The sequence below is a fragment of the Phycodurus eques genome, chromosome 7, assembly GCF_024500275.1.
Source record: "Phycodurus eques isolate BA_2022a chromosome 7, UOR_Pequ_1.1, whole genome shotgun sequence".
Taxonomy (NCBI): Eukaryota; Metazoa; Chordata; class Actinopteri; order Syngnathiformes; family Syngnathidae; genus Phycodurus; species Phycodurus eques.
Genome location: NC_084531.1, coordinates 9110550 through 9135262, shown reverse-complemented (window position 1 = coordinate 9135262; position 24713 = coordinate 9110550). Strand labels below are relative to the sequence as shown.

Below are 24713 nucleotides of genomic sequence, written 5' to 3'. Positions count from 1 at the left end.
TCAATGATGTCATAATTTTTCCATCCTCTAGTTGGTTAGAGCAACATTTGTTATAGCTATCAAGTGATATATCATGTTTGTTTAAATGTTCTTGTTTTTGTCACTAGTTAAGTCCTCACTGAAGGCGCAGGTACCAAATGCACAGCCCACCACTGGCTGGATATCGTCCAGAAAAAAAAAAAAAAAACATCTTGTGCAACACACACAGTACACAAGTCCACAAGTAACATCAGTGTTTATTTTTTTTTCTATTTACAAAATCCAAACATGAAGTGCACTATAAAACCTGTTTTTGCTTCATTCCTAAAACACATGACTCTGTAGGAAATGAATACAGTAAACCCCACATATTCCCAGTTCGCCATTGACTAATTCACCTATTTACATTTTTTTCCCCCTGTGGAACCTACCCTCAGCTATTTTCTGAAAAACTCACTTATTTGCATGTTTGTGCTCTTCCGGTAACACCCTAAAATGCCACTAGATGGCGCTAAAGACCTGAAAATAGGAAAGTAGTATTTATTGTCAAGGAAGTATGTTGAAGTGATACAACTCAACATAGGTCTTTGCATGTTGGGGAGAAGGAGAAATTTTCCCTGGATTGTTAGTGTACGTTACGAGAAAGTCTTTGCCGCATGAGTATATTTTTGCTCTGCTGAGTGGCTAATAAACAAGCTCAAGCTAACAGATGACGGAGGCCTTGTTATACCTTTACAATTGGTATTTGTAAGGGTGGCAAAGACGATATACACCACATTTCTGGGGTATTTTGTAAGCCATTTATTTGGAAGGGTAATGTTGTAAGATGAGTTCAAAATGGTATTAAAGTCTTGTGAGATTATACTTTGTAGTAGATTTGCCGTTAAAGATATAATTAGCAGCAATTATAAAACATTTTTGGGGGCATCAATTACGTGCAGATGTTCACAATTGGTGGGAAATAAGGCTCATGCTGTGAAGTGGGGGTTTACTATAGTGCAAAAACAATCTTCAGATAAAAGACAAACTTGAAATGGAAATTAACTATCGTGGCAAATAAGTCTATTTAATACAGCATGGAAAAAGCTTCATGTGGATAAGCTGACATTCATTCATGAAAACAAACCAAAGGACGACATAAAAAGATTTTAAAGACTTGGGTTGAAAAAGCAAAAAACTCTCAGGAGGAAGTTTCCGTGGAGCGAAGCGTCCCTTGTGCGCTCGCCTGCTGTCCTTTGTAAACACACCTGCTGCACTGTCCCCTGGGAAAACCCCAACAACAACAGCAGCTGTTTTCCATGCCTTCAGCTACATGATCTCGGTGGAGGACTTCCATCGTCCAGTCGACATCACTTGGGTCCTGATGTGAGGCTTGCACACGTGTCTGTCCCAAAAATAAATTAATCCTTTTCAAAAGTCACTACACCAATGGAAAAATTATATATAATAATCGATCGATGACATCAATGAAAGGTATGATTCCAACATGGCGATGGGTGACTTTCAAGAGTCCCTGCTCGGATCTCCTTTTCACCAACTGTCACCAAGAGTGGGAGTCTTCCATGTCATTTCTAAATCTTGTCATCTTTTAGCTACACTTGCAGGACTTGACAATCATGTTGGACAGCTGCTCCACCTAAAAGTCAAAGAAAGGTGTTAAATACAGTGCGAAGGCGCTCTCTCACTTTGAAAGCGAAGTGTAGCACTGCCTGACCTTGTGTTGCCTGCCGACGTAGTAGATAATCGGAAGGGGTTCCAGTGCCTGGGGGACGCAGCATGGCTGGGCCGAAGCTCCGGGATTGTGGTGCTTGTACAGGGCCAGAATCTAAAGGCAATGTAAAGCAAATCAAGGTTATTTGTATAGTACCATTCATACACAAGACAAGTCCATGGTATTACTTTTAATGATTAAAAACAAGATCACATGAAAAGATGAAAATCCAGACAAAATTTCCAAAATAAAAGCAATATAAATGGAAAGATCAAGCAAAACAATAAAATGACCAAGAAAAGCAAAGCAAATTTATCTATATAGTGCATTTCATACACAAAGTAATTCAATGTGGTTTACATTATTAAAAGCATTTAATAACAAAGAAAAACAACAACAAAAAAAGCTTATAAACATTTTAAACAAAAACAAAAATAAAAATACAATAAAAAAACAGCGTGCAGTGCAAGAAAGATCATTTATAAGTGGAAATGCTCTAAAAAGCATCAGAAAAAAGAAGAGTTTTTAACCTGGACTTATAGACATTCATACTTGGGGCTGACGTCACTTCTGTTGGCAACTTATTCCATTTGTGTGCAGCTTAACAGTTAAAAGCTGTTTTACTACGTTTGTTTTGGGCTCTGTGCTCCACTATTTGACCTGAGTCTGTAGATCTCAGAGCCCTACTGGGTGTATATACTATTAGCCTTTCTTTCATGTATTCAGGACCTACACCATTTGGTGATTTATGAGACCAGTAGCAGAACTTTAAAATCTATTCTAAAGCTGTCTAGGAGCCAGTGCAAAGACTTTAGAATTGGAGTAATATGCTCTGACCTCTTTGTTCTGGTCAGAACCCAAGCTGCAGCATTCTGAATGAGCTACAGCTGTTTCATCCTCTTTTGTAAGAATCCAGTCAGAAGACCATTACAGTAGTCAATTTTACTTGAGATAAAAGCATGGATGAGCTTCTCCTGGTCTGCTTGGGACATGCAAGCCTTCAATCTGGATATGTTCTTCAGCTGGTAGAAGGGTTAGGGTTAGGGTTAACCTCTGCCTCACAGCTCTGAGGACTGGAATTCAGACCCCGGCCCTGCCTGTGTGAAGTTTGCATGTTCTCCCCGTGCCTGCGTGGTTTTCTCCGGGCACTCCGGTTTCCTCCCACATCTTAAAAACATGTGTGGTAGGTTCATTGAAGACTCTAAATTGCCCTTAAGTGTGAATGTGTGCGCAAATGCTTGTTTGTTTCTGTGTGCCCTGTGATTGGCTGGTGACCGGTTCGGGGTGTACCCCACCTCTCGCTCGAAGATTGCTGGGATGGGCTCCAGCACGCCCCCGACCCTGGTGAGGATAGGCGGTATGGAAGATGAATGAATGAATGAAATGAGAGAGAGCAAAGTGAAGACGCTGAACAACTAAAGAACTATTACCTCCACAAGGGAGATTAGGGTTTATCATAATGATTCCACTGCAACTTGACAGAAATAGGTGTAACCTGGATATTCTTTATTAGTTTCTCAGGACATGCATGGATCATAATGATAAAATTCTACGTTTATGAGGTGTACTTCCACCCCTGGAAATTTTAACCATCCCCAAGACCACTGGATTTGGATCATGGGAACCAGGCTTAAAACGTTGTCCTACATTTCTACCTACATGTCTGTGTAGATTTTAGTGGTAATTCATTGACGGTATAGATTGTCATGGTAATTGGCAAAAGTTGAATCGAGGCAACTGGACTCTTGTTGTTTGTTGAAGACATCTCTCCCCTTAAAGATTGTCTAATTCCATCGGGAAGGTGGCCACTAATAGGCCGTTTTGCTACCAGTCAGGTGAGCAACTGGTTGGTAGGCAAAACAGTCATTCACCAGCCACACCCGGTGACAACAACAACATCAACAGCAACAGCAACAAACCTACGGGCTACACCCACCCGAAACATAAATAGGGTCAGTACACATCCAAAATTTGTGTGATGTCTTCCACAACCGTGTCAACTTTTGTGGATTTCCACAGTTCCAGGAACTTTGAGTTCAATCAGATATGAGCAGCACAGCAGACCCCATCCCAAATGTTTCTGGGTCTCTGGGAAGTACCACCCCCTTTCCGGGGGTCTTCTTCTGGCTCTGCTAAATTACCCTGGAACAAAAATTAGACCATCGTTTCCTCAGCACAAATGCACAATAGTCACCCAAAAGGTCCATCCTTAAACTTTCTGTGGTCAAAATGAGCTATGTACTCCGCAAAAACATCCTGATCAAGGGTGTAGTTATTTCAGATGGTTCATGAACTTTGGGGGACGGGGTCTGCAGTGCTGAACAAATCTGATTAGAGTACTACTCGCTGCATTTTAGTTTATCCGCTATTTTTGTGTGTTGCTCCCTACCTGAGAGTATTTGTTCTCAGCATTCCATATGTAGGTGCAGGAACCCATGCAGTAGTTAGCATGGTAACCGGTCGGTCGGTGGATCCACTTCCAGCCCAAGTCTTTCCTGAAGTCGATGTACAGGCTCCTTACACAGCAGGTCTCTGTCTGGCTGCATGAGACATGTCAGCTATGATGTACTACACGGTACTCACATACTTTTTGTGACATTTTTTTTTGTGGTGGTGTGAGACTTTTGTCATGTAAAATATGTGCATTGGCTCAATGAAGGTTGGGAAACAATCGTGTAGGTTGTATGGATTTGGACTTGATCACAGTGCATCGTTGAATAGTGAGATTGACTTACGCTGAGCAGGTGTCTCGAGTGTCTGTGGAGCGTCTTTTCCGTGAGCTGAGCTGGCCACTGGCACTTTGCGGGATGGACATGGTCAGGATGAAGGGCGGCTGCTCGGTCATCTGCTTTATTTTTCCGATGTCGCTCCGGTCGCTGTCGATCCCGGAGATGTAGAAGCTGAAAGTGGTGTCGGCGCTCCTCTGGCTGCACTCGCAGAACAGCCGAAGTTCGAATCCCTGCTCGTCGTCTGCCAGGACAGACATTCCATATGTAAGAGTTTTGACCAGGGCTGGGAGTAAGTCACAGATGCGCACATCATAAGTAATTCTCAAGTTTTAAACTTCAAATTTCAATCAAGTTCCAAGTTAGTGTGACAAAAATCAAGTCAAGTCGAGTCCCCACTAAATTTCAACCTGGTTGAGTCAAGTCAAGTCATAGAATCCTGCTCAGTCAGAACATATATTGGAATGATAATAAAATGTTTACTCACTGATCATACCATGACAAAAACTGTAGCCACCCTTGAAAATGTTGACAACAAAATCTGCATTCCTCCTTTGTTCTTTTTGCTTTAATTCAATCAGTCATTGGGGTGGCTCATTCACAACCACTGACTTGGTTTCTAGTGAAACAAATGACAATTGTCCTCTTTGTTATCAGATTAAAGGTTGTGTTATGCTGTGGTGATCATGTAAGAACCTGTTTGTAATATTAAACTACAAAAATAAAATGTTATTCAATTAGCTGTCTTATAGCAAATTACATTAGCATAGCAGTTATTACAGTTTACCGAACTTGTAATGCTATAAATGTGTCAGCATCGTTAACACCCCTGCTGTTATGAGAAATAGTGTTAAGAGTTCCATAAATTCCGACCGTCTCAGTGAATGTGCTTTGGCTGAGTTCTGATATGTGACTGGCTGAGAAAGCCAATGCGGAGAGCCTGTGTATGTGTATTGGACAGTGCAGGCAATAAGAGCAGACAGTGAGGGTCTGTGTTGTTGTTTGTGGTGTGGACAAAAACTGTAAATTTCAAACCGAATGCTAAACTGTGTTGAAAATGCAGATTTTAAACTGTAAACAGGAGAGACATGTCATGCCGTGTAGTCAAGTCGAGCCTCATGAATACAGAACCAAAGTCAAGTTGAGTCTTTCATCCTAAGTCCTTGACGAATGGATTCTGCCACATCTGGTTTGAAGACAAAGGTGTGATGTCTCAAACTCACGTTTGTGTTGGAGCCAGTCCTGTAAGGTCTCCTTTACGTCAAATGAGAGCCACTTGTCCTTCCACTGGTTGGTGATGAAGCGGGATGCCAGGTATCGGGCCGACGGGCCCACACCGCGGTACAGCTCCACCCGCTGCTCTGTGGGTATGGTGGGCTGCTTGATGAGTATCCGCAGCTCGGCTGTGGTTAGCAGGCGGTAGTTGCCCACACTGTCCTGAATCTCGGAGATGTTGAAGGATAACGAGACGCTTTTGGAGTTCTTGGTGGTCTCGCTGTAGTTTTTTTCTGTGGGATTTGAAATAAAGGGTTAGTTTTAGGGGAATTTTACTTCTCAACTCTGTATCGATGTGGCAAGTGAAACATTTGGTATCGTATTAAAATGACAAACTAACAAATCATTTAGTTTGGACAAGACTGACTCTCCCTCCATAAGTTCACAGAGCAGATAACTTCCAGAATGTTTTCCTTTGTTTAAATGGTCTCTATACAGTACGTAGGTATGTACCTGTTTTATGTCCTACTGATATTTAATCATCTTTAGAGGCCATATTTACTCCTGTAAATACATGTACCTGATGTATGCAATGTATCACATGTATTTGCATCATATTTCACATCAATACATGCAATGCACCATATTTACATTATAGTGAATGGTCTATGAACCGCTAATGGACCATATCTAAATAATATTTTCATATCTAATGTTGCATACTGGCCCTGCAATTGGCTGGCAACCGGTTGAGGGTGTATGCCGCCTCTTGCTCGATGATAGCTGGGATAGGCTCCAGCACTCCCTTGTGAGGAGAAGCGGCTCAGAAAATGGGTGGATGGATGGATGGATGTTGCATACTGTACCCCTGACACCGCACCTAATGTGCCATATTTAGATCACACCTAATATCTTTACATCTCTAATGTACCATATTTCCACCCTATTTAGTGGTCTACTAATATTTAATCATCTTTTCACATCATATTTAATGCTTTATACACCTATAAATTTCCAGATGAGCCACATCTACATTATATTTAACATTTATACTCTGCTAATGAACCCCAATTACATCATATTTAATGATTTACATCACTCTAATTTACCAAATTTGCATATTGAATCTTGAAAATACTGAACCTATAATGAAGTCATGTACCATGTTTACATCATATTTAACATCTCTACACTTCCAGTGCATCGCGTTTAGATTATATTTAATGTCTTTAAACCTGTAATGTACCGAATTTACTAAACCTCATTTTTAATGGTCTACTAATATTTATTTATTTATGTATGTTGTATTTCATGTTGCATATACCCAAAATGTACCATAATTACATCATAATTAACATCTATACACCTCTAAGGTAGTATATTTGCATTATTTTAATGTCACATATACCTATAATGTCTCAAACTTACATCATATTTAATGCACCTCTAATGTAGCTTATTTACATTTCACTGCAGTCACAACAGCAGACATCCCATTCACATCACATCACATATGTTTTTATTTCTTCTGGTATTTGTAGTTTCAAGTATCCCAGTCACATCTGTCCGTAGGTTTTGGCTGTATACCCTATTGTTAAGATTCATGTGTTTACCTTTTATGATATTCACTGAGTGGTAAAATTGGAGGGTTCAAATGTACGCATGACATAACATAACTGTTTTTCATCCCCAATGTCTTTCCCAGCTGCGCACACACATTAGCAAAATTGAATAAGTGCATGCATGCAGAGTGTGACGGCAGCCAAATAGGAATCGATTCCACCTGTGGTAACGTTGAGCGTAAAGAAAGAGGGTTTTGTTTTCCAACTTCGATTTTTTTTGGGGGGGGGGGGGGGGGGGGCAGTGGGCACACCTCCTCTTCGCGCTTCCCTTCAGAGGCCGACAGAATACAGAACCATACCATAAATCAGGGGTGTCCAAAATTAGCACGGGGGCCATTAGTGGCCCGCTATGTTTTTAATTTTTTAAATTTTGTATAGACCATTGCCTGCATCAAAACATTATGAGCAAAAGTGAAAATGTTTAAAAAGTTAAAAGATACTCAGAAGAACTGCACCATTTTTTTATTTGAATTAGAAATGCACAGATGTTGAATATTGCAAGTTATCAAATTTCATTCATTCATTCATTCATCTTCCGTTCCACTTATCCTCACTAGGGTCGCGGGCGTGCTGGAGCCTATCCCAGCTATCTTCGGGTGAGAGGCGGGGTACACCCTGAACCGTTCGCCAGCCAATCGCAGGGCACATATAAACAAACAACCATTCGCACTCACATTCACACCTACGGGCAATTTAGAGTCTTCAATTAACCTGCCATGCATGTTTTTGGGATGTGGGAGGGAACCGGAGTACCCAAAGAAAACCCACGCAGGCAAGGGGAGAACATGCAAACTCCACACAGGCGGGGCCGGGATTTGAACCCCAGATCCCAGAACTGTGAGGCAGATGTGCTAACCAGTCGTCCACACCGTGCCGCAGATATCACATTTTTTATTTCAAATTTTTTGTCAATGTAAAAAAAAAATTATTTGTCCTCTGATTTCTATATATAAAACTGGAAACACATGAATGTTACAAGATTGCATGCTATTTTTTTTATATTGAATTTAAGAATGTAACAAAACGAGTGTCACAAGATATCACACTATCTATTTTCATTTTTTGTCAGTGTAAAAAGTTTAATGAAAATTAGTTTAATGCAGATTCTTTCATTAAAATAGTAAATTAATATAAATGTTGTAAGTCACTGATAGTGTAGTGGTACACTCGCCTGACTTTGGTGCAGGCAGCGTGGGTTCGGTTCCCACTCAGTGACGGTGTGAATGTGAGTGCGAATGGTTGTCTGTGTCTATATGTGCCCTCTGACTGACTGGCGACCAGTTCAGGGTGTAGTCCGCCTTACATCCGAAGTCAGCTGGGATAGGCTCCAGCATCCCGTGACCCTAACCAGGATAAGCGGTGTTGAAAATGGATGGATGGACGGATGAATGTTACAAGCTAGCACATCATGTTTTAAAATTCAATATAAAGATGGACCAAAAGTTGAATGTTACAAGAGATCACACTTTTTATTTTTTTTTCCATCTATCTATCCAGGCGTGCTGGAGCCTATCCCAGCTACCTTTGGGCGAAAGGCGGTCACCAGCCAATTGCAGGGCACATATAAACAAACAACCAATCGAACTCACATTCACACCTACGGGCAATTTAGAGTCTTCAATTAACCTACCGTGCATGTTTTTGGGATGTGGGAGGAAACCGGAGAAAACCCACACAGGCACGGTGAGAACATACAAACATGCAGGTCCTCAGAACTGTAAGGCAGATGTGCAAACCATCGGCTACCGTGCCACCTATTATTTTCTTTCCAATGTAAAAAAACTTTAATCACAAGAGTCTTTATGTAAAATTGTAAATAAATCAGAATGTTACAAACTATTCTTTATTTTAAAAATATTGTAAAATGTTGAAAATGGAATATTGCAAGATATCATGTTTCATGTTTTTTTTTTAGATATCATATATAATGTTTGGTACGGAGCCCATAAAGGGACATGGGGAAAAAAAAGAAACGAACCAGAAACATTCTCATTGTAATGAGAAATTTTCTCGTTCGAATGAGAAACGTTCTCGTTACGATGAGAAACTTTCTTGTTATAATGAGAAACTTTCTCGTTTGAATAAGAAACGTCTATCTGTGAGTGGTAGCTTATTTACCTGGTAACGGTAGCTTCCTGCGTTCGGGTAGCCGTACAGTAGCTTATTTACAACTTGCTTCTAGCGCATGTCAGCTGAGAGAATGACAACAGAAGAGGACTTGCGCTCTTTCCTCAACAAGGAATACATCTGATAGTGTCACTGACCAACTAAAAGAAGATAAGGTGAGTATAAATGTAAACTTTCATCACACGTATATAGCAGTAGAGGCTATAGAATAGCTGAGCCATATTTGCTAGTGTGTGTGTGTGTGTGTGTGTGTGTGTGTGTGTGTGTGTGTGTGTAAATAAGCTACCACTCACAGGTAGACAGACAGGTAGACGTTTCTCATCCAAATGAGAAAGTTTCTCGTTCAAATGAGAAACTTTTTCGGTACAATGAGAAACTTTCTCGTTACAATGCAAATCTTTCTCATTGCAATGAGAAACACGTTTCTTTTCTTTTTTTCCCATGTCCTTTTAGGGGCTCATACCTACAGCATATTGAATTGTTTGTAGCTTGATTCATAAACGCAAGGTAAAGTGGGACCCCCTCTTCTTTCTATTTTTCGTCATGCGGCCCTCAATGGAAATGTTTTGGACATCTGCTATAAATCTACATGTTTGAAAAGATGAAACTGAGCAGAAATGGGTAAAGGTGAGCTGGCAAGGCACAGCGAGGATGAAGAAGAATGTATGTGGGATAAGTAATAAAGTCAAAAAAGCGGGGACAAAAGTGGGAGGGGGGCTGTGGTGGAATGTTTATCGATGCTGCCTAGGCCTGGCCCACGTCCAAAAGCCTCTATTTTGCTTAGGAATGCCAAAGCTATGATTCTCTCCTCTCCTCGTTTCTCGCATACTTCTCGGACTTGGATCGGAGCTGTACCAGGATCGCAGGTCCACTTCTTGTGTAACACTTTTACCAGAATTTGTGCTGGCAATCTAACATCAGCAAGTAAGCCCAAATTAAACTGTTGTGGCTTCGTGAGGGGAAACCAGATGACATTTTGGCGGGTGCCGCCCATGCCAGATTAACGCTATTATCGTGAATGGAAAGCGAGCAGTAATTGTGTGAAGTTAGATAAATGTGCGAAGGGTTAGAGAAGTGAAACAGGAAGTGAGGTCACTTCCCCTGTGTGGCATATTAGCTGCAGTGCCAGTCCTCACTTCTACTTTTTAATTTACAATCCAGACCTTTGACTGAACTTCTCCCCTGAACGCAACTATTTTTCCCTTTTGCCTCAACGCTCACGCACAACACTAGAGGTGGAGGACTTGAGTCACATGGCTGGACTCAAATCAGACTCAAGTCGACAGATTTAGGATTTGGGAATTGCTTGGCTAAAGCTGAATAACGCGACTTGGATTGGATTCAAAGATAAGAGACCCAACAACTATCAAATCTAACTTCAGTCGTCACTGTAAAAACCCAAATACAGATAAGATACATTAACTTCACAGTTTAGCTAACGGTAGCTGTTCAAACATTAGCTAAGCTTGATGTCGGTTATGTGTTTAATTGAGAAGACAATACCAAGACTGGTTTGGGACCATTAATAAACTATTTGATTAAAGTGTTATCAGTATCAAGATGATGATTAGACAGCATATTTATTGCTCAGATGTGCCTTAGACCCTGTTCACGCATAAGGAATTTTAGGTGTATCCACAAAGGTTTATTCATTTATTTATGTTTGCATTTCTGCGCTTCGTCCACAGGGAATCTGCGTTTTGGGATCCCGAATATGAAGATTTTTTTAAACTAGATCCCAGAGTAAATAAAATTGAAAACGGTGCTCTTTCATTTCTGTGTGTATGCCTGTGAATATTCACATCCATTCAGGTCATTTCATTCTCAGGGCATTACATCAATCGCAACTGGACTGTTCTGGCACGCCCCAAAACCTTGTGCACAATACATACACAGCTTTTCTGTGACGATGCTGCGGTAGTCCCAGTTCTTGAGTGCCTGTGCCCTAACACAACCACCAACAACAACGGTGGATCACCATGTTGAATGTTCGTCACCTTGGTTGTGATGTGGGCTTTTGTTCCAAAGCATAAGGTCTACCTCATCGTCAGTCCAAACAAATGTCTCAGAGAGTCACATTCCATCGGCTTCTTATTCTCTGTTTTTGGTGACTTCCTGTGGCAGTGTTACATTGCCAATTCAGGCCTGACATATCTACTTCAGCGTCTCAGTGTCTTGGAAACGATTCTGTTTATGGGAAACTTTTTTTGAACAAAAAATAAATAGATTGGCTCCGTACATGGCCTTAAGCTGCCCACAATAAGAGGCTACGCAACTCATCTTTGCACAGAGTTGTTCAGGTTGTTGAATGTGACCTGTGGGATGTTGGCCCACTCCTTTTCAATGACTGTGCGAAGTTGCACGATATTGACAGGAACTGGAACACGCAGTCCTATATGACACTCACTTACTTATGACTTGCATATACTGTATATGACTTACTCCCCAAACAAAAACTGACAAACACATGCACACACATGCATACAGGTGCTTGGGTGTGGTAGGATTTGAGGGCTTATCTGCAGGTAAACCGGGGACAGCTGTTGTGACAGGCAGGGAAGCAGCTCTGTAATTACCAGTGGGAGGAAATAGATTCCAGCAGGCAGCTCCACCCTCCCGTGCACCCCCACCCTATACCCCCACATCCCGTCCCCCCCACTCACTCCCTGACTGTCATGCATTATACACGCCAACATGGTGTCGTTGAACCAAAAACTATCGAGATATGAAGGGTTAATTTCTCCCACAGTCCAAAAGTCCAGCCCCTACTAAATTTCAAGCCGTTTGAGTCAAGTCAAGATTTAGGTTAAGCAAGTCATAAGTCAGGTCGTACAATCTTGCTCAGTCACAACTCACATTAACCACTTTGCACTCAATATCTTTGCTTGCATCAATTAGCTGTACTAAGACAATCGCAATCGCATAGATTTTTAATGGTCCCAAACCAGTCTCTGTTTTTACTTGATTGTCTTCTCAATTATAAATATACTGTTACTGACATGAAGCTTAGTTAATTTGACCCGATATTGTGAGATACATAACTATCCTTCCAAAAACAAAGCAAATGGCTACTTTATTGAAAATGCTGATTTTCAAACGTAAACAAACAAGACTTGTCAAGTCATTCATTTGAAAGTCAAGGTGAGTGTTTCATAAGTTTGTCCTAAAAATATCGACTTAAGTCTGACTCAAGTCAGGTCATGTGACTCGATTCCACCCACCTCTGCCACAGTACAGAGCAAAAAACGATTACATCCTGAAATACACATCCCTGAAGAGTGGTGTGTGTGGAAAGTGTAAGTCATTCAGTTAAAAAAAAAATCAGGACAAATTGAAAAACAGGAGTGTTAATGAAAAGAACAGAAAGAGGTTAGCTGGTGTCCCACACCCTCTGCCTCCTCCTGTGTTTTTCTAACAATTGCAAAATATTCCTGCACACGTACACTCATGCGGCTGGCTGGGGCCCAGCGCGAGCCAGCGAGCATGAAGAGGGTTTGTTTTAAAAGGAAGCCGTGCAGAGGCCTGGACTGTTCTCTGGCATTCCACAGAGGTAGGAAACATGCGCTCCCCACGGGCACCGGACCTGAATCACCCTGGAGATCTCGGCGGCCATCAGCCTGCCTTCCTTCCTGCCAAGCTGGCCCGTCACGCTCGCCAACATGCAAGCACGTTGATAGCTCGCTCAGGAAGCCCAGCGAGGACGAAGAACCCAGAGGTTGAGGGCCAAACTGCGTGCATGAGTTGTGTGAAGGTTGCAGTGATGGGAAGTAACAAAGTACAACTACTTTGTTAATGTACTTAAGAAGCATTTTCAGGTATCTGTAGCTTACTTAAATGTTTTCTGATGACTTTTTACTTTTACAAACATTTGAAAATTGATATCTGTACTTTCTACTCCTTTGTCTCAAAATAGATGGGGTACTTTCTTCAACCTCTGTGGATGATGAAACACTGTAAAAAAGATGTAAATAGAGAGAAATTGAAAGTCAACCTCGGTTGAGATCTTGAATTGATTAAGATCAATCAACGTGGAAAAACAGGGAGAGCAGCAACAAGAGTAATGTACAGTAAATCAGGGAGCAACAGATTCGGAGACGCAAGATATTGTCATCCATGGGCTTATTTAAAAGAATTATTTGATGTTATTGACTACAAGAATGATTCTTGGCAAATGAGTTGTGTCAGTCTAAAAACCAGTGGATTCTGTCTGATCATGAAAAAAAAAAATCATTAACTAATTTAGCATTTTTTGTAACTCAGGTCACAACATGTTTTGTTACTCAGATCACAATGTTAACAAAGCTACAGGAACAAAAAGCTGAGACAACGTGAGCTAGTTAAAAAACATGCAACGTAAGGTATTTTTCTGAGTATGAGCACTATTTAAGTTAATGGGAAATGGACTGCACTTACATAGCACTTTATCTACACCATCCCAGTGCCCAAAGCACTTCACATTCTTCCACAAGCCTCACATTCACCCACACCAATGGGCAGCTGCTGCCATGCAAGGCACTGTCAGGCCCACTGGTAGCAAATTAGGGTTCAGTTTCTTGCCCAAGGAAACTTTGACATCCAGACAGTCAGAGGCGGGATCCGAACCTGCAACCCTTGGTCACTGGACAACCCACTCTACCAATTGAGCTACGCGGGCATGCTGTAGCCTATCCCAGCTGACTCTGGGTGAAAGGCAGGGTATACCCTGAGCTGGTCGCAGGCTAATCACATGGCACACATAGACAAACAATCATTCACACTCACATTCACACCTAGGGGCAATTTAGAATCTTCAATTAACCTACCATGCATGTTTTTGGGATGTGGGAGGAAACCGGAGTGCCCGGAGAAAACCAACGCAGGCACGGGGAGAACATACAAACTACATAACAGGTGAGGCCGGATTTGAACCGGAGTCCTCAGAATTGTGAGGCACATGTGCTAACCATTCGACCACCGTGCGCCCCCGTTATGCATTGCAGCTTTTTAAAAATATTCCTATCACGCATAATTTGCTATAATGCAGGAATTTGATTGTATGGTGTAATGTAATAGTGTTAAAATAAACACTTCCTAGCCTAAAACATTAAAACTTTAAAAAACATAAATCATTGTAACACATACAAGGAATAAAATGTACATAGACTACTGTGCATGTGTTTTTTGGCATTTAAAAGGTAAGAGTATAGAAAGGGTTTATAAGTATTATACTATGGTAGGAGTTAATAGGAGTGTGGGAAAGATTAATAAGATTCTGGAGATGTTCATGCAGCTTTAAAATATGTATACATTTTTAAAAATGTGGTCACAGATTTCACCTATTGCAGGGATCCTCCGGAACCTAACTCCCGAATGCTGTGGGCGTGTCCGCTGAATGTGCTGAAACCATGCCCTACTCAACTGTCAATCAAATACCTGTACTGTAACCCGGAAAATTGATGCTATTTTGTTTATCATCTTATGCCATCACTACATGTATGAGCTCTGAAAATAAATATGCTTAAAGCTTCTGGTGGCTTTCATTGCGGGGCTTTTCGCGAGAGCTGTTAGCCAGCCGCTAGCTCGTGAGCTAACAGGCTTTCGGGGCATTTCTCGGACAGTGGACGTATGGCGGCCATTGATGCGACAAAGGCGCTCAAGTTCTTACATAGTGGGAGAGGGGAGACTCATGCCGTTTTAGAAACTCACAAAAAATATCTGGAAAAATTAAATGGTGAAAATCAGTTAATGCTATATCTCCACAGCTGAGTATTACATAGTTCTCAGTCTTTGCACGTGTCAGCAATTACATGTATTGAATTATTTATTTATCATGTATTTAGAAACAAATCTCATAATTTACTTTACAGGGTGCTTTTAAGTTCATTTCATAGTCTGTACATTCTTACTTTTACTTAAGTACAGAAGTTAAATCAGTACTTTTACCAGTCTTTTTTTATATACTTGAGTATCTGTGCTTCTACTTAAGTGCAGCGTGAGTACTTTTGACAACTCGGGGGGGGGTGACATGGAAAGTGTCCATAAAAAGCCATGATGGAGAACAAGTGACAGGATATGCCAGGATATGGAGAACCTAACGCTCGAGTTACAGGAAACCCCCCATTCCCTCAAGAGAAAATGAAAGCGGGAATGAAGCTGGGTGAGAGAGTACACTTCATGTCTTCATTTCCCAGTCCACTCTTTTCCATCCGAGCCCCAGTGAAAAAAATCTTTTTTAAAACCTCCTTTGTTCTCCTTCTGGATGGAGTCTTTCTTTTGAAGTGTAGAAGAAGGGAGGCGAACTTGGACGTATGATGAAACATACAAACAAATGAAGATGTGTTTATGGTCAAAGATTGCGAGGCCAGATGCTCGGTGGTGCTAACGTGTAGAGCGTGTGATCTGTCCGGGAAGCCATCATGTTGGGTGGAGATCAGAAGATCATTTAAGAGCCAAATTACGTTTGAATCGCAGCCATCTAACATGAGCTGGTGCGTTGAAATGTGAATATTCAACCAGATGCTCGATGACGACATGCGGCTGGCACGCTTTTAAAAAATTCTTATCTGACTTTTAAGCATCGATAAGAAACAAATGATTTTTACCTTGCCAAGACATGACAGTGAACATTATATTTCCTTATTTTCATGAAAGTTGGAGAAGTGAAGGAGTCCATGAGTGTGACACATGACACAAACCAAAACCTTTGGTGCATAGCCAGATCAAAATGCTAGTTTAGGATTTTTTTTTGTATATTGCAGTCCGATTGCATTGAGACCCTATGGTGCAGTGACCCACCAGAAAAAGCCGATTGAACTGGGTGAAAGAAAGGTTTGTGTTAGTTCACTTCAGAATGTGCATTACCGCGAACTCCAGGGCTGGAGTGGAACAGTAATGTCCAGCACATCAGGATCTTTCAGGTTTACGTTTCCAATTATTTGACCTTGGTGGAGGTCTGTGCCATGAAAAATTTCTAATTCTGACACACAAGAGATAGCAGATTGAGCTATGGTGGAAAAAAGCTTGCTGTGTGTACTGTAGCAGTTGACTGCAGTACGACCGTCATGACGATGTCGCAATTATTTAAAATTAACAAGTCAGAAAGATATCTTCAAGATTTTTGGGGCCTTAGGAGATATCTGTCCTCTACTGAGTATCATTGTCCATCCCTCCCTCCATCCGTCCTCTTCTGGTTCTCTCGTTCAGGTGGTTTGGGGTCCCCCACTGACTTCGGGGCACATAGCACGGGCTCGCTGGTGGCGGGCTGTCACCTTACCAGGTAGTGGATGGCCCCCGCGTTGGGCCCTGTTGATGGTTGGAGCCCCCGTGCTTTCCTTGGAGGGTGAGGGTGCTGGTGGTGTTGTGACGTGCAATAGCATTTAATTGCTTGTGTTGAGACTACTAATAATGACACAGCTTATATTAGGATGTCAATTCCCCAGTTTTTACTTGTATTAAGACAACTTGCTCATTACCCCGTCATGTCCTCTCTCGTCCTGTTCAATTAGTTAATTGTTGCATGTTCTCCCAGGGTGTCCCCTCTGTCCACAAATGCAGCTGAACAGGAAAAGCTTGCTGTGTGTGGCATGTGACCTACAGGACTGGAGTGGAACAGTAATGTCCATCATGTCATGATATCTTTTTTTCCAAACAGACAGGCAGATGTCTTTGGGATTGTTTGGGCCTTGGCGGAGATCTATGCGCTACTGAAAACACAATGAACACATCGACGTACTGCTGCAGTGACGCTTACACCATTTAAAATGAAGACATCCATTTTCATAAATACCGGGAGCATAAAAAGTACCTGTTGAGCAATTTTTGTGCTTTTCCAGCGGCAAGAGATTGCTAAATTGGATTGTGTTTGAAAGTAAAGCTTGTATTTTGCAGAGGTGGGAGTAAGTCACATATGTGCAAGTCATAACTAAGTCTTAACCTTCAAGTTTCAAGCAAGTCCCACGCGGGTCAAGCCATTGCTTGGGTTAAACAAGTCATAAGTCAAGTCATGCAATATTGTTCACAGTATATTCGCACATTAGCCACTAGCCGTTAGTTAGCTGTACTAACACATTCACAATCACATTTTGTTGTTGTTGTTGTTGTTGTCAATTAACCTACCATGCATGTTTTTGGGATGTGGGAGGAAACTGGAGTGCCCGGAGAAAACCCACGCAGGCACGGGGAGAACATGCAAACTCCACACAGGCGGGGCAGGGGATGGAACCCCGGCCCTCAGAACTGTGAGGCAGACGCTCTAACCAGTCGGCCACCGTGCCTTGGGACGTTGTATTAAACATAAATAAAAACAGAATACAATGATTTGCAAATCATGTTCAACCTATATTTAATTGAATACAAAGACAAAGACAAGATATTTAATGTTCAAACTGATAAACTTTATTGTTTTTAGCAAATAATCATTAACTTAGAATTTTATGGCTGCAACATGTTCCAAAAAAGCTGGGACAGGTGGGAAAAAAAATACTGAGAAAGTTGAGGAATGCTCCTCAAACACCTGTTTGGAAAATCCCACAGGTGAACAAGCTAATTGGGAACAGGTGGGTGCCATGATTGGGTATAAAAGGAGCTTCCCTGAATTGCTCAGTCATTCACAAGCAAAGATGGGGCGAGGTCCACCTCTTTGTGAACAAGTGCGTGAGAAAATAGTCCAACAGTTTAAGGACAATGTTCCTCAACGTACAATTGCAAGGAATTTAGGGATTTCATCATCTACGGTCCATAATATCATCAAAAGGTTCAGATAATCTGGAGAAATCACTGCATGTAAGCGGCACTGCATAAAAAAACGACATCAATGTGTAAAGGATATCACCACATGGGCTCAGGAACACTTCAGAAAACCAATGTCAGTAAATACAATTCAGCGCTACATCCGTAAGTGCAACTTGAAACTCTACTATGCAAAGCAAAAGCTATTTATCAACAACACCCGCCGGCTTCTCTGTGTCCGCGCTCATCTAAGATGGACTAATGCAAAATGGAAAAGTGTTCTGTGGTCCGACGAGTCCACATTTCAAATTGTTTTTGGAAATTGTGGACGTCGTGTCCTCCGGGCCAAAGAGGAAAAGAACCATTCGGACTGTTATGGATGCAAAGTTCAAAAGCCAGCATCTGTGATGGTATGGGGCTGTGTTAGTGCCAATGGCATGGGTAACTTACATATCTGTGAAGGCACCATTAACGCCGAAAGGTACATACAGGTTTTGGAGAAACATATGCTGCCATCCAAGCAACGTCTTTTTCATGGACGCCCCTGCTTATTTCAACAAGACAATGCCAAACCACATTCTGCACATGTTACAACAGGGTGGCTTCGTAGTAAAAGAGTGCGGGTACTAGACTGTCTCCCATTGAAAATGTGTGGCGCATTAAAATACGACAATGGAGAACCCGGACTGTTGAACAGCTGAAGCTGTACATCAAGCAAGAATGGGAAATAATTCCAGCTTCAACAATTAGTGTCCTCAGTTCCCAAACGTTTATTGAATGTTAAAAGAAAAAGTGATATAACACAGTGGTAAACATGACCCTGTCCCAGCTTTTTTGGAACGTGTTGCAGCCATAAAATTCTAAGATAATGATTATTTGCTAAAAACCATAAAGTTTATCAGTTTGAACATTAACTATCTTGTCTTTGTAGGGTATTCAATTAAATATAGGTCGAACATGATTTGCAAATCATTGTCTTCTGTTTTTATTTATGTTTAACACAACGTCCCAACTTCATTGGAATTGGGGTTGTAAGTCTGAATTGATTCAAGTCCCGTAACTCGAGCCCCCCAATATTTATCACCCATCATCAATGCTTTTAATTAGCCATGCAAAGAATGAGGTGGTACTTACTGGTCATGTTAAACTTGTGCACCACCTTGGCAAAATACTCCTCCTCTTCTTGCTCGGTAGAGATGTCTGTCTGGACTTGGACCTGCTGCTCCCTCAGCATTTCCTTGGTGCAGTTGTAGAGCGACATTAGTGTGGAGGGGATCTCCTCATCGTCTCCCTCCAGGTCCTCTTCAGGCTCCTTGGACAGACGCAGTTTGCTGAGGATCTGACTCCTGATGGCCTCGATGCGCTTCTTCTTCACCATCTCCAAGTCCAGAGTCTTGCACGTGGACATGCTGCTCCCCTGGGCCACCATGTAGACGGCCACCACGATCAGGAGGGCCAGTTTCATGGCGCACCACTGGAGATGTGCCTCGGCCGAGTCCTGCCTCCTCGCTTCTCTACTGACTGGCCTGGAGAGCTCGGATGAAGTGAATCACGGGCGGAAAGGTGCGACTGACGCAAGGTGTTTACCCTCAGAGAGAACAATTAAAGCAGTGTGGAGAGTCTTGGAAGTTCAGGACTGTGAATAGCTCCTAACATTTGGGTCTTCTGGAGGGCGGGCTACTGGAAGCCCCTGACTCAGCAAGGCAGGTAACACAATGACGTGAGAACTATCAAAAGCTTTGCACTCACACACAAGCAGACTCCAATTATTTAAATAACCTCCACACACTCTATTTGGACCTTCTGCTAGACAACCGCCCTCCCTCCATGTGTCGGTTCAGTGTTGTTCAGCTCAGCAGGCAGTTTCTCCTCACGTTTTTTTTACAGACTTAGCCAAAAACACCACTTCCTCTGCTCCTTAACACATCTTAACACATCACTCAGGACTATTCAACACACACTCATGTCCAATCAGGCTGAACTAGGGAGCCCCGAAAATGGGTAAGCGGATGAGTTTTGTCAAAATCTTGAATTGTTTTAAAAGTCACTCACAAGCTGGCGCAGAGACCATTGTGAAAATGATCTTCTCCCTTTTTGAGCAACAACAGCATGTGACCTGCAGCAGCTTTTCACGTACATCCTCCCTCGCAATGGCTGAAAATACTCTTTCCCGAACTTTGACACACCTTCTCCTCCAGACTCAGCAGCACCACTGGAGGGTGGCGGGTGTCCGTCCGTGTCCTCCGTCTATCCATGCGTTTGGCTTCCACCTCAGTTTTGTTGCATCTCCGCCTCCCTGTGACACAGCTCCCTTCTACACGCCTCTTTTTTTAAAACAACTTTCTGCCTCTGCTTGTCACAGCTTGCTGGTGGCAAAATGATTTGTGGGATCTTGTGAGCTCAGCTAACTTTTAACCCCACCCTCCTTCTCCTCTCGCTCTCTTTTCTGGTTCCTGTTACTCGTTTAATCGAGCACAGAGCTCTCCGCCCAGGAAATGAGGCTAACGGTTGCAGTGTAAAACATCTGCTCTGCTGTCTACTGCCTTCTTGTGCAGATTATGGAGGCCTCACTGAATGGTTGGCATTGGCATTGTAATTGTCTGTCTCCCCCCCGATCTGTCTGTCTGCCTCATGACTGACATGTCAACAAGCCGTGCACGCAGCCGGCGTCTCGTTGACTGACCGCCACATTTACCCGGTGCCTGTGAAAGTCCAATGCCTGCCAGGCCAGAGCGCCTAAAGGCCCTGATCTGAAAGTGGAGCTTTTTGGAGAGATAACAAGGCCCAATGGTGGTCTCTTGCTGCTACTGCTAGTAAGTTAGGTATGGTAGGTAGGTAGGTTGGTGGATTAGGTTAGAGTAGGTAGGACAGGTGGGTAGGTAGGTAGGTAGGTAGGTAGGTAGGTCAATTAGGTGAATTTAGGTAGGACAGGTGGGTGGGAAGGTAGGTAGGCAGGTAGAGTGCCGTGAAAAAGTATCGATCCCCTTCTCAAATTCTTATATTTCTGCGTAGTTTCCCCACTTTGTTTCAAATCATCATGCAAATGTAAATATCAGTGATAATCCAAGCAAACACCAGCACGGTAGATAACTGGTTAGCACATCTGCCTCACAGTTCTGGGTACCGGGGTTCAAATCCCGGACCCGCCTGTGTGGAGTTTGCATGTTCTCCCCGTGCCTGGGTGGGGTTTCTCCGGGCACTCCAGTTTCCTCCCACATCCCAAAAACATGCATGGTAATTGGACGCTCTAAATTGCCCGTGAATGTGAGCACGAATGATAGTTTGTTTCTATGTGCCCTGCGATTGGCTGGCGACCGGTTCAGGGTGTACCCCGCCTCTCGCCCGAAGATAGCTGGGATAGGTGCCAGCAGCCCCCGACCCTAGTGAGGATAAGCGGTCAAGGAAATGAAAATGGAAATCCAAACAAACAAAACGCTGCTTTTAAATGGTGATTTTATTTCTTATTGAGGGGGAAAAAAACTATTCAACGCTACTTGGCCCTGTGCGAAAAACAAATGGCCCCTCTTGATAAATCATGAATTAAGTGTGGAATTAAGTGTGGAAAATCACAATTTTAGTTTATTTAGTTGAACGACTCTCTAACAGGGACTTATAATATATATATATATATATATATATATATATATATATATATATATATATATATATATATATATATATATATATATATATATATATATATATATATATATATATATATATATATATATATATATATATATATATATATATATATATATATATATATATATATATATATATATATATATATAATACAGTACAAAAATGGCGACTGGTTAGAGCATCAGCTTCACAGTTCCGAGGACCGGGGTTCAATCCCCAGCCCCGCTTGTGTGGAGTTTGCATATTCTCCCTGTGCCAGCGTGGGTTTTCTCCAGGCACTCCGGTTTCCTCCCACATCCCAAAAACATGCATGAATTGGAGACTCTAAATTGCCCGTAGGTGTGAATGTGAGTGTGAATGGTTGTTTGTATGTATGTGCGATTGGCTGGCTCAGAAAATGGATGGATGGATGGATGGAAGTGTCAAAAATAATTTTCAATGTTTTGTCATACGAATGTCAGAAAAGGCCCCACTGACAGTTACTTCTGTTTGACATGGTTTTGTATCCGCTTTGTCCATATTTGGGTAAGACCGCCGCCTTTCATTTGATTGGTTGCCTCCATGTAGAAGACCCACATGTGAGAGCACATGTGTTTGTCATGTTGAGAGCACTGGCTCGGGAACGGCAAGCTAGGCGCAGATCTTCGCGAGATACGTAGATACTGTAACCTTGAGAAATTCAAATGACCTGATTTCGGGCATCTTTGCAGAAAAACGTCTGGAACTCCGGAATGCGTGGACAATTTTAATTCATATTTCACACGTTTACAAAGGCACCATGGAACCAATATTACATCCCAAATACTAGAAAAAGTCGGTTTGGTGAAATATTTCATCTTTAATGATTCCCAAAATTTTGGGGAACATATTCTATGGACTGACAAGATGAAAGTTGAACTTTTCGGACAGTGAGTACCTTGTTACAGCTGGTGTAAATGTAACACAGCATTTCAGAAAAATAACATTATACCAACAGTCAAACATGGTTGTGGGAGTGTGATGGTCTGGGGCTGCTTTGTTTTTTGGTTTTGCTGTCCCTCAGGACCTGGATGACTTGCTGTTATTGATTGAACCATGAATTCTGCTCTTTGCCAGAAAATCCTGAAGGAGAATGTTCGGCCATCAGTTTGTGATCTCTTGTTGAAGCGCACTGGAGTTCTGCAGCAGGACAATGATCTAACTGCTGTATCGTTGGCAAAAATCTCAATACATATCGCAAGTAACACAGCAATTGCCAGTTGCCAATGTCCCTTTGTAAAGACACACTTCTATGGCTTTCAAATTTGACGTAGGGTTTCCTCCTACAAAAGGAAGAAACAAACCACTTTTATCCCTTTAGAGCTGTAAATGACCCATAACAGCAACCAGTGAGCATTTTAAAACGTGATTCATCAAGGAAGCAGAGCAACTCAATCGACTTTGAAGGAAACAGAGTAACTACATTGCCATCCGTCGCTGTTTGATGTGGCACTCTTTTGAGGGAGCTGGCCTGGCTGTGTTTTCCCACAAGTGTCACTTGTCATCTCCTAACAGTAAAGAATGATCCATTCATCAAACGCTGACACTGAATGGGTGTCTTTAACAGCAGTAGTGGTGAGACAAAATCCCCTAAAACATCCACTGTAATACAAACAAAAAGAAAGACAAAGATGATGCACAAACATTTCCACTGAGTCAACAGATGATGCGTGACAGTAAACAAGTAATTGCAGTTCCCACAGATAGCATGTCCGATGATATCACAGCATATTGTAATGTATAATAAGTAATAATAGATAATAATAGATATATACAGTATATGGCTGTATTAAATTAAATATATATTAAATAAACATTGGGGACATCCACACAATGACAGACATTCATTTTATAGCTAAAGTGAAGACAAAACACAATGCAACAATATATATGTTTTACATGGTTTCAGATTGTGCGTGCGTGCGTGTGCGTGTGTTTGGGGTTTTATACTGTATATAGTTGGGTTTTTGGAGTTTTATGAGCTGGAAGCCTAAATTATATAAAAATAAACAAATAAATACTTGACATTTTTAAATTAATCTATAATCCATGAAAGTTGTACTTTTTTAATGGAATTATGGGAATAAATCAACTTTTTCATGATATTCTAATTTTTTGGAAAGGTCTGTATATATATGGGGGTAGGGGGAGAAGTCAGGCAGCACCTCCTGGTGTGCATGTGCGGGATTGAGCACATCATTTAAAGTAATATATGAAAGTATAATGAGGAAAATAAATACAAATTGAAATCTAACTCTTAGGTTATGTGCAATGTTTTATATCAGTGTTTCTCAAACTATTTACACCACGTATTCATCAAAAACAAGATGGAGGTTTTAATCATGAAAAAATATAATTTTATAAATAGCTAATACTATTGTAATTCTTTATGTGTGCCCTGCGATTAGCTGGTAACCAGTTCAGGGTGTACCCCGCCTCCTGCCCGATGATAGCTGGGATAGGCTCCAGAACGCCCGCGACCCTAGTGAGGAGAAGCGGCTCAGAAAATGGATGGATGGATTGATGGATACTATTGTAAGACACTGCACAGTTTAAACAATAACACCGGTTAAACAATAACACCAGTTAAATGTAGGGATAAAAAATATCCACTTCGATTAAAATTAAAATGTATTGCACATAAAAGTTAAATAAAAAAATACACAAATAAAAGTTTTAAAACAAACGCTTCTCAATGATGAAATGCCAATGCATTGCACAGTTAAATACAACTGAACTTTACTTTAGCAGTAATTATTTCACATTCCACTAGACAGAGCCCATTCTGTTGTTGTAGTCTCGTACCACAATTTGAGACTCACTGTTTTATAGATAATTACACAATTGAAAGAATCTCTTTATTTGGAATCTGAAGCAGTAGTGCTTATATGCTGTTAGCTATTGGCCCATTCAATAAATTATGCATGAGGGGATGAGTGCACCCTTGTTACTGTCGTAGAGTAA

General features: G+C 41.6%; 1 protein-coding gene across 1 annotated transcript; it reads right to left on the bottom strand.

Annotated features, from left to right (window-relative positions):
* Nucleotides 1-218: 218 nt before the first annotated feature.
* Nucleotides 219-20491, bottom strand: tgfb1a (transforming growth factor, beta 1a). The gene is made up of 6 exons (XM_061681739.1): nucleotides 19221-20491; nucleotides 5640-5924; nucleotides 4426-4660; nucleotides 4080-4230; nucleotides 1694-1804; nucleotides 219-1615 (listed from the first exon to the last, which is right to left on the bottom strand). The coding sequence occupies exons 1-6, from the start codon at nucleotides 19549-19551 to the stop codon at nucleotides 1568-1570; spliced, it is 1161 nt and encodes a 386-aa protein (XP_061537723.1). The 5' UTR covers nucleotides 19552-20491; the 3' UTR covers nucleotides 219-1567.
* Between the last annotated feature and the right edge of the window lie 4222 nt (nucleotides 20492-24713).

Bases quoted from the DNA above. Each gene is read 5' to 3' on its own strand.
- tgfb1a (XM_061681739.1), bottom strand. From the start codon at position 19,551: ATGAAACTGGCCCTCCTGATCGTGGTGGCCGTCTACATGGTGGCCCAG. The intron at 5,925-19,220 runs GTAAGTACCACC...CAAATCCCACAG, and splicing joins GCACAAGTTTAACATGACCA to AAAAAAACTACAGCGAGACC. The intron at 4,661-5,639 runs GTGAGTTTGAGA...CTGTCCTGGCAG, and splicing joins GGACTGGCTCCAACACAAAC to ACGACGAGCAGGGATTCGAA.